Source organism: Lathyrus oleraceus, chromosome 2 (assembly GCF_024323335.1).
Source record: "Lathyrus oleraceus cultivar Zhongwan6 chromosome 2, CAAS_Psat_ZW6_1.0, whole genome shotgun sequence".
Classification (NCBI taxonomy): domain Eukaryota; kingdom Viridiplantae; phylum Streptophyta; class Magnoliopsida; order Fabales; family Fabaceae; genus Lathyrus; species Lathyrus oleraceus.
In genome coordinates, this window is record NC_066580.1 from 255,825,021 (window position 1) to 255,835,869 (window position 10,849).

The 10,849-nt window shown below is 35.0% G+C and overlaps 1 protein-coding gene across 4 annotated transcripts; it reads left to right on the plus strand.

Moving 5' to 3' along the window:
• The first annotated feature begins 3,649 nt into the window (after nucleotides 1-3,649).
• Nucleotides 3,650-10,557, plus strand: LOC127119061 (uncharacterized). 4 transcript variants are annotated; one of them, XM_051049277.1, is made up of 8 exons: nucleotides 3,652-3,963; nucleotides 4,045-4,061; nucleotides 4,145-4,487; nucleotides 5,432-5,615; nucleotides 5,732-5,956; nucleotides 6,054-6,170; nucleotides 6,396-6,629; nucleotides 10,166-10,557. In XM_051049277.1, the coding sequence occupies exons 3-8, from the start codon at nucleotides 4,225-4,227 to the stop codon at nucleotides 10,379-10,381; spliced, it is 1,239 nt and encodes a 412-aa protein (XP_050905234.1). In that variant the 5' UTR covers nucleotides 3,652-3,963; nucleotides 4,045-4,061; nucleotides 4,145-4,224; the 3' UTR covers nucleotides 10,382-10,557. The 4 variants fall into 4 exon arrangements, with proteins under 4 accessions (XP_050905232.1, XP_050905231.1, XP_050905234.1 ...); XM_051049275.1 differs by lacking the exon at nucleotides 4,045-4,061 and having other exon boundaries at nucleotides 3,650-3,963; nucleotides 4,062-4,487; XM_051049274.1 differs by having other exon boundaries at nucleotides 3,651-3,963; nucleotides 4,045-4,487.
• Nucleotides 10,558-10,849: the final 292 nt, after the last annotated feature.

Here is a 10,849-nt window from a genome sequence, read left to right on the forward strand (position 1 = left end):
ACACCCTTCAACAAATTCCTCTTATGCAGTTCCATCATTCCATGTTCACTAAGATGACTCAAACACATGTGCCACAATTTGGTTGCATCATTATTAGTTTTGATATATGCTACAACACCCATAACTTTGCCCTTTAACAACTTATAAATGTTTCTTGCAGTCCTCATTGTCGTCATCATTGTCATTGCATCCTTGCTAATCCTCATGATGTCTCTATCTCCATTTGACTAGAATGAATAACCATTCTCTTGAAGAGTACCCAGAGAAATAAAATTATTCCTTAATTCTGGAACATAACGCACCTCACTCAACATTACGCCACCATCCAAAGAAATTTTAATTTCCCCCTTTTCAGTGATGATACAAGTTTTATCATCACCTAAATAGACAAAACCAAAATCACATGATTTAAAAGAGTTGAACCACTCCTGGTGTGGCGTCATATGGTAGAAGCACCCAAAATCAAGGATCCATGCATTAACGTATTTTGCAGATGAAATGCAAATCAAATCCTCTTCACTATAGGAACCATCACACTGAACTACATTTATTGAACTACTATTGCCTGACTTGTTTAGATAATCCCCCTTCTAATTACCAATTTGCTTGCAACCATAACATTTTGATGTTTTTCTATCCTTGGACTTGAACCTCTTTTGATTTGATTTGCATTTCAGCTGCAAAATACACTGATGCGTGTATCCTTTATTACGGGTGCTCCTACCATATGACGCCACACCAGGCGTGGTTCAACTCTTTTAAATTAGATGATTTTTGTTTTGTCTATTTAGGTGATGATAAAACTTGTACCATCACTGAAAAGGGACAAATTAAAACTTGTTTATACCATAACATTAGAATAAATGATGTGACTTTGCCTTGTGTTTTTTTAAATAATTTTTTCAAAATGATGTGTATCATCAAGTTTTTTTTTTAATTTTTTAAAATTTTCTTAGAAGCCACTTTGGCCTTTTCATTTTGTTTTCAATTTACTTAACAATTAATATTTTAAAAAAATTGTTAATAAACGCAAACATGCCATTGACATTGTTCGAACCTATGACTAATGTATCCATAGTATACCCCTTTACTAGCTAGACTGTTTTTATTTATCTATGAAAGATAATCCCATGATACATTCTTATTTTGAACCATTAAGATTTTAAAAAATACAAAAAGATTAACAAAAAATATGACGTTATAGTGCATAGTGCACCCCCTCTATCAATTGGACTATTTTCCACTTGTGAAATATAATTCCTTTTTACATTCTTATTTTGAATCATTGAGATTAAATATAGATAATGGTCACACCAAGGTTAATTAAATGCAATTTCATATTACATTCTTATTCTAATAAATTAAGTCACTAGTAGTTAGAGGTTTTCCATTTTGAGAATTAGGATTGTCATATTTTTAAGTTCATAATCAATTAAACATATGGTATAACTCAATTATTGCATTTAAAGGCCCATGAATCATTTTCCTTTTTGAACAAGATTTTTCACCTGTAAATATACAGCTTCTCCTCACTTTTCAAAACACACTAGAAAATGTATTTCTTTATACTTTCTCACTTTCTACTATCCCCTTTTTCACTTCCTTCTTTTTCACTAATTTGTCTTAGTATTTTGAGAGTAAACAATATCAAAGTGAGGGTTTTTATATATTCTGGTGTTGTGGTTAATATTGTAATTTAACAAAGAGGAGTTTATCTCTTGTGTAATACTACATCCATTCCTCTATATAAGAGACAACTCATATTTTAGGTTCATTGAGTAATCAATGTATTTGGTCAGTTTATAGACTAGATACATTGATTATTCAATGAATCTAAAAAGTGAATGTCTCTTATAAAAAGGAACAGATGTAGTATCTCTTTGTTTGAATTTGTTGTTTGATTTGTGAGATAAGCCAATACAATCTTTCATTTGGTTTATGAGATTGCCGAAAACTTATGTTTTATTCGTGAGCTTAACCCGGTGTAAAATCTCTCATTTGATTCATCAGATTATCCATCAAAATCTTTGTTTGGTTCATAAGCTTATCCTGTTGTAAAAGCTCTCGCTTGGTTCCGAGATTAGTCTGGTGAATAAAACTATGTTTGATTTGTAGGATAACTAATGTAAAATTCGAAGTTGATTGTAAGAAGGTTCATGGGCATAACTTGTGAAAAAACTCATGTTATCGTAAAAAATCTTAAGAAGAAATAATTGGGGAGAGGAGTAGGTCAAATGGTTAGGCCAAATCTCTATAAATCTCTGATGTAATTCTCTTAATCCTGATCTCTTTACATTTTCGCTATTTATTTATTTCCAATGTGTTCTAATCTTTTCTTTACTCTGATTGTCTTTTACAAAATCATTTCAAATAATTGCTTTTATAAAAAAAGTAATTGGACATCCTTTTCAAACACACAATTTATCCATCCTCTTATGGAATCACTTGTCCAATAATTATCGCTAAGTACAATAAGATTTACAATGGATTGGTTAATTTCTAATGTGTTCATATTTGACATTTCTGGGTTCAAGATCCCAATAGCGGAAGAGGAATCGTTGCTACTGGGTATTTTTATTAAATTTATAGGTATATTTCCTATGTCAATCATATTTAGAGCAATAGAAAAGAAAAATGAACTGTAAATAGAAAAGAGAAAAATGATACCTAGGCAAGCCAAAAACAAAGATACCGATTAAATGAGATAACTCAGAAGGTGTGTTGAACCAGAATATGTATATCCTAAAGAAGGAAGAAGATTGACGAAATAGGTGTTGACATACTTAAAAAAAGAAAATCGAATTGTGTAAAAGAAAGGGAATTTGCAATTTGTGAAAATGACAGAAAAAGTTTTGAAATCCCAAGTGATCCTCGTATAGAGAAGCAAGGAAAATTAATCGAAGGCTCATAATGAAGGGAAATATAGAGGCATGAAAGCAACAATTAGATTTCGTATCGGAAATACAACGACACTTGAGTATCCTAGGAAGAAATGTCACTCCTTGGTTTAGAAACCTAGAGCTACGTGTTGGATAAATTATGTGAAACGTCTCAATGATGAAACTCACATTTGATGCACATGTTCCCTAGGTTGTCCAGGCCGACTACCAAAACTCTTCCACTTTTCCAAGCAACGACCCATACACGGGGAACCCAACTCAATTCTCTAAAAGACTTCTCGCTACCACGACACAAGAAGTCTTGAGACAACTTTTCTGATCCGACCAAAGACCTAATAAGAGAAAATCCACATCTGATTCAGATTTAGAACACACAAACCAACTCTCATACGTAAGGGATTCCACGTGAATGAAAATGTATGATTCAAATTCATTCTCATTCTCACATCATTTTTCATTCTCTTATTATATTCTGGTGTTGAGGTGTTAATCTTAAATGTCAGTCTTCTCTCCACTATATTGAAAATTTACTCCACCATATCAATGTTCTATTTCATCATTGGTCGAACAATTTTGATTCCTCGACGAAATAATTAATATTAAATTTTGAAGTGTTATTTTTAAAAACACCAAGCTGTAATTTAGGAAGATTATATAAATCCTTGTATGTTACAAGGTTGAAGTAGAAATTGGTTTGGTAAGACATTTATATATTCCCCGACAAATGTGAGATTTGGTTTCCGGCAACTATTAGTAGGAGTACTAGGCATAGCACTAACATGTTAATCATCTCACAAGAGACCGCATGGGTCTTTACAAATTACAATCATGGCGCGTGGCTTTTTCATCATTCCAAAGCTCTGTATCCAAATCATCACCGCCACCTAATAATAGTATGGAATCTCTACTACCTGCTTAAACTCTCAACATTCTCCAAAACCCTTTCCTCCTTTTTCTCTTTTACCAACTTCACTCCCTCTCTTACTCCAACAAAGTAGTACAATGTTTTTTCATACCCTATTACAATGATAGATTCTTCCATTCCCACCAACAATCAGATCAGGTACTCTTTCTCCCTTGTTTAATTATGGTAGTACCGAATGGATTTGTGTTCTTTTTCAGTATTTGAATACTTCATATCCAGGTGAAAACTAACATCAGGTAAGTGGTGAGCATGGAGCAAAGAAGGCGTTGCCACGATGTGTTCTGGTTAGGACTATTTCTGATCCAATTAATTGGTGTAGGTTTCGTCCTTGTCATTTTAGGCGTTAACAGATTCAAGAAAGAGAACCGGCTTGACATTGACAAGTACACATACCGCTTCATGGAGAATCAGGCTGGTTTGACAGATGATTACTGGCCACTCTATGCTGTTGCCAGCGGTGTTGGGACTGCTCTTGGATGGAGTTGGTTGTTGTTGTTGGGTTCGCGTGCTATCCAGATGATGAAGGTGTCTGTCCACATTCTTACCACTTATCTTGCTGTCATCAGTGTTTTGTGTTTTTGGGCTCACCAGTTTTTCTGGGGTGTTGCTTTTGCTATTGGAGCAGCTCTGCAGTTTTTGTATATTATTTCTGTCATAGATAGGTAACTACCTACCCTTCCTTTGGATACATTTCGTGTTGTTTTCTTGTTGCTGATTGCCTGCTTGGAGGTTGTTGCTTGCTCTATCCCTTTTCACATTTTACGGGTTGGTAAAGTTAATATTTGACATCAGATTTGTTATAAAGGTCTTGTTTGGATAAACAGCTTAATTAAGTAGCGTATACATTTATTATATTGATGTTTATGTCTAAGATATTTCTATAACAAAAAATGAAATAAATTCAATTTGTTTTCATGTAGCTTATAAATTGTTTTCATAAAGCTTCCATGAAGAGCTTATGAAATTAGTTGAAAACAACTTATGGATGTGTAAATGTTTTCCTGAGTTCCAATTGCTGAAAGAAGTCTAAATGTTTTCATGCGTTCCAATTACTGAAAGAAGTCTAATGTTTTCCTGAGTCCCAAATACATTCATTGATTTATTAAATTGATCTATAAATCAATTGTTGACAACTTATGCAAATTCAAATTTAATTATTTTGCAATCCATGTCTACGGTAAAAGCTTTATGTCAGTTGTTGATTCTTTATAATGCCTCGATAATGAGAATTATACTTGGCAATTCCATTACCGTGAGGACCTACGTCATTTTATGCTGTTGAAGTTAGCTAAAGAAATGGAATGATGTACTTGGATATAAATTTGAATGTCTGACTAAACTAGTCTATGATAATAACTTTAATGTCTCCCTTCCACGAAATGCATATAAACAGATGTTTACTTTCTGAATTTTTTTTCTTAACATGGATGCTTTCAATTATTGGCAGATAGATTTTGCAATTTTCTATGTTTTGGAAGCTATCTGCCGTCGTTTTTCTTATTATTATAGTATAATTTCTTCATTCCCTTTGATTTTCTTTCTATAAAGTTCTCCGAGTCATTAAGTAGATATCTGGTGTCTGGCTTTCTTTTTCTGTTATCTGCAGACTTTCATTTACGATGTTGGTATTGCAAAAGGCTGTGAAGATGGTATGGAATCTTCCTGAGGTTATGAGAGTAGCATATGCGTTTATGGCTGTGGTGCTTTTATGGATGGCCTTGTGGTCATTTGGAGCTGCTGGTGTTGTAGCTTCAAGCATGGGTGACGGTGGACGATGGTGGCTTCTTGTGGTGAGCTGGCAAGTTTTGCTCTTTCATTTTCCATTCTTGTTGGACTCGCTGGTTACATACGGATGCAGATTGTGTAAGCTTATCTCAACGTTTATTGCTATTATGCATCCATGCAGGTCCTCTCTGTAAGCTTATTTTGGACAGGTGCCGTGCTTTGTAATACTTTACATGTCATAGTGTCTGGGACACTGGTTCGTGTTACTATCCATGGTAGTTGCGAGGCTGCACCAATTCCCACCAACTCCATAATGAAATCTTTACAGTATGCTTTGACAACATCTTTTGGCAGCATTTGTTATGGCTCGTTATTCACAGCTGCTATTAGGACACTGCGATGGGAGGTATTAACTGTCATTTTTTTGTGTGAATTATTTGGAGTTCATTTCCTTTACATGTTCATCTCTCCCATACACTCATCAAATTTTTCATTTGTTACAGATAAGAGGAATCCGGTCAAAGATAGGCAGCAATGAGTGTTTGCTTTGCTGTGTTGATTTCCTTTTCCATCTTGTGGAGACTCTAGTTCGATTCTTTAACAAGTATGCTTATGTCCAGGTAGCCCATTGTGTCTGTATAAGTAAGCACTTCGATTTACGATAATCATAGAAATTTCATCTCGGCAATGAAGATAAAAATATGCGATACTGCTGATCATTCATTTTAATTTAAGTACCTGTTATTATTGTTTATAAATGCAAACAAGGTTTTAAAATGTCATGGTCTGGGAAATTGAAGTAAAAAATTTACTGTAGCATTGTTTTATGCTCATGTCCCTTGCAGATTGGTGTTTATGGTAAAAGCTTCAACCGTTCTGCGAGAGATGCGTGGGAGTTGTTTCAATCAACTGGAGTTGAAGCACTTGTGGCGTATGATTGTTCAGGCGCTGTGCTGTTAATGGGAACCATATTGGGTGGGCTGATAACTGGAACTTGTTCTGGTGTTTGGGCTTGGATCAAATGGAGCGACCGAGCTTTTATGATTGGATCTACATCTATGCTCATGGGGATGGTATTGGTAAGTTATCAACCTCCTCAATTTTTTTTGTACTTGTGATCTTAACTATGTAACATAACATGTTGTTGGAAAATATATTATTTCCGATTTTTTTATTGTTTTTAATACTATCTTTATTTTTCTTTATTCTCCATTAAGGAGAAAATCAATTGTAATAATTGTATCCTCACTATATAAACCAGCCTAAGACCGAGGAATAAAAAATAACCTATTTTTTCCAATATGGTATCAAGAACACTGGGTTAGGGGTTACCGTAAAGCTTTCCTGTAAAAATTTCTTCAACCTATTTTTGTTGGGTTATGGATTACCATAAAGTTTTCCTCAACCTATTTTTGTTGGGTTAGGGGTTACTATAAAGCTTTCCTCAACATATTTTTGTTCGACCCGCTTTCTTACCCGACCCGATTCACATACCCGTTTAGCCTCCTATGGCGAATAACAACAACAAGTGGCCTTCCCCATCACAGGCCTACACTGGATCCAACCGTGGCGAACAACCGCAACCTGAGTCGGGCGTCGGCCGCGGAAACGGCGTACGAACTAGGAACCTTGACGAGGGAAGAAGATCAGACAAAGTTCCTTGGTGTGATCACTGCAAACGCGAATGGCATACACGTGAAACTTGTTGGAAGCTCAAAGGCAAACCTCCTAATTGAAAGAAGAAAAGTGGTCGTGCATTTCAGGCTAGTAATTCTGATCAAGGGCAACAACCTCATCCGTCTCAGTTTCCACTCACTACGGAGCAACTAGACAGACTGTACAAACTCCTTGAGTCTCCAACCCCTTCTTACTCTATAGCAACAAAAGGTAATTCTGCATTTCTTAGTGTCAGTCTCAGTCATACTTGAATACTAGATTCAGGTGCCTCCGATCACATGACACGTGAATCTACTTTGTTCTCTTCATATAGTCCATGTGCAGGTATTAAAAAAATAAAAATCGCAGATGGCTCTTTTTCAGCCATTGCAGTTAAAGAGTCAGTTGTGTTGTCTCCAATGTTAACTCTTAAAAATGTCCTTCATGTTCCAAATTTATCTTGTAATTTTATGTCTGTTAGTAAATTAGCCCAAGATATAAATTGTCAAATTAATTTTTTTCGATCTCACTGTGTCTCTTAGGATTTGAATTCGGGGAAGATGACTGACAGTGCTAAGGAGAGTGGAGGACTCTACTACCTTGACATTGGATATGCATCACAACTATATTAAAAAACAATAAGTTCCTGTTTTGAGTATTTTTTCTGTTTTGAATAATAAAGATGACAATATTATGGTATGACATTTAAGATTAAGTCATTCTAATTTTCGTTACTTAAAACACTTGTTTCCTAAGATATTTCACAATAAAAACTTGTCTTCATTTTAATGGATGTCGTCCTGCATATACCCCTATGGATCCTAATGCTAAACTTTGGGGAAAAGGTAATGTTTCTGTTGATACTGGGAGATATCAGAGATTGGTTGGGAAACTGATTTATTTGTCACACACCCGACCTGATATTGCTTTCTCAGTTAGTGTGGTGAGTCAGTTTATGCATTCTCCTTTCGAGGAACATCTTGAGGCAATCTATAGGATACTGAGATATTTGAAGGCAAATCCTAGAAAATGATTATTTTTTAAGAAGACTAGTGAAAGAAATGTGTCTATCTTCACCGATGCCGATTGGACAGGTTCAGTCACAGATAGAAGATCAACCTCTGGATATTGTACCTATGTTTGGGGTAATCTTGTGACATGGAAGAGCAAGAAACAAGGAGTTGTAGCAAGGAGTAGTGCTGAGGTCGAGTTTAGAGCTATGTCTTAAGGTATTTGTGAAGGATTATCGATCCTTAGAGTCCTAGAAGAACTTAAGATGAAAATTGAACTTCCATTGAAATTGTACTCTGACAGTAAAGCTGCTATTAGCATATCTCATAATCCAGTTCAACATGATAGAACCAAGCATATCGAGATTGATCGACACTTCATAAAGGAGAAGTTAGATGCGGGAATCATATGTCTACCATTCGTGACTTCAAGTCAACAAACTGCGGATATCCTGACCAAAAGTTTGACAAGACCTACTTTTGAGTATTTGATAGACAAGTTGGGTATGATAGATATCTATGCACCAACTTGAGGGGGATGTTGAGAAATATATTATTTCCAATTTTATTATTGCCTTTAATACTATCTTTATTTTTCTTTATTCTCCATTAAGGAGAAAATCAATTGTAGTAATTGTATCCTCACTATATAAACCAGCCTAAGGCCGACGAATAAAAAATAACAGTTTTTATCTATTTTTTCCAATACATGTCATGCAAGGTAGTCAAGTACGAGATCTTAAGTAGGATCGGACGGTCTGTGAAAGATCGTAAAACTAGGATCATAGCACGACACTTAAGATCTTACCGAAAGGCAAAATGGTAATTTCATATGGACAAAAACATAAAAATTATAGTACATGAACAAAATAACATATAAATCGCAACACTCAACCAAAGTGGAGGGAGAGTATGGAGTAAAGAGGCAACCATTTTGTGTTTGTGTTTTAGGGTTAGGACTTAAGAGGGAGAACTTAATTAAAAAGCCAGGTTCATTTAAAAAACCCGACCCGATTAGAAAGCCCAACAAAACAGGCCCAGGCGCCCAGCACTATGTTTTTTACGATCTTACTATGGAAAATTCGAGATCTTGACTACTAAGTGCACGAAAAAGTTTTTTTCCAGATCGTAGCACTAAAAGATAACTGCAGCGCGTAAGATCGTAAGACCCAACACTCGATCTTGACTTCATTGATCTCATGTTCATCAGTCATGAGATTGACTCATATTAACCTAGCTTTGACTTAGATGAAATAGTGAGATATTATGGCCATTAATTGATTGCAATGATTAAAATTTTTAATAATAGATAGAATGACTAAGTATTGACAAGGTAAAAATGCTTTATACAATCATATCTTACATAGGTGCAACTTTATCATATTAATTCATTGACAAGGTAAAAAGATTTTATACAATCATATCTTAAATAGATGTAACTTTATTATATTAGTTTGTAAAACCTCTACAATGTCTTTATGGTGAGATAATGATTTAATGTATGTAAAATATTATTTTATTGTTGGTAAATAGTATTTAAACTCTAATATACATATATATGCCGCGCAAACACAAACATTTTTGTAAAACTCTTACTTTCCCCCTCTATCGAAAGTCTTGATATATTACTTTAGAGAAGCCAAACCCAGCGTGCCATATATACTGATATACATATCTGCGGGCTGGTTACACCTACAACCGAAATGGAAACCGAACGTTTCCTGGTTTAAAAATGCCGAATCCCGGGGCTTTTGCTCATGGAGCTATCTTTTTTATTCGAGATTACAATCCCGAACAGAACGGATCTCAGGCGATTAATAACAAAACTTAATTAATGGCAGCACAATATCCATAATAAGTATGCATTATATCTTGGTTTTATACGAAGATCATTCAAATTCCCATTGCTGAATATGTGCATCCGTTCACATGGCAATATGAGTTTTCAGGTTGGAGTGGCAATGGTTGTGGTGGAAAGTGCAGTGACATCCATATATATCTGTTATGCTGAAGACCCATTATTGATTCAAAGATGGGACCATGATTTTTTCAACCAGATTTCTGAGACACTGCACCAGCGACTTCAACATAGGAGTTCACGTGCAAGGGAGGTTTTAACCCACAATCATCTTGATGCACATATGCTAGAGAACACCCAAATATGAGGAATCGCTAAATGGTATTGTACAAGAACTGTTTATTTAAATTGTCCACTACATATATGTTAACCCTTTTACATCTTTTTTAGTTTCATTCTGTGCTGTGTTAGTGTGTGTAACTTTCATATTACAACAAGTTCAACATAATTGGTGAAGAGAATGTATTTGATGTTGAGGTAGTAGTTTGAGCAATGTTGGGTGAGCATTTACAAGTTACAAGGTGCATAAAATATGTCTTAAACAAAGATAACAGAAATACAGCTGGCCAGGATATTGATTTATTAATACTCTCGGTGTCTCTGATTGTTTAATCACACCTACTAAATGTACATAAAATTTTGGCTAAAATTAACAGCAAGTGTTTTAGTATCTGGTAGTAAATTTTTTTTTTGGTGAAGTAGTTGATAGAATTCATGCTTGCGGATCCGAACTAGTAATGGATGCATTGGAAAGCACAAAACATGCTTTTAGTAT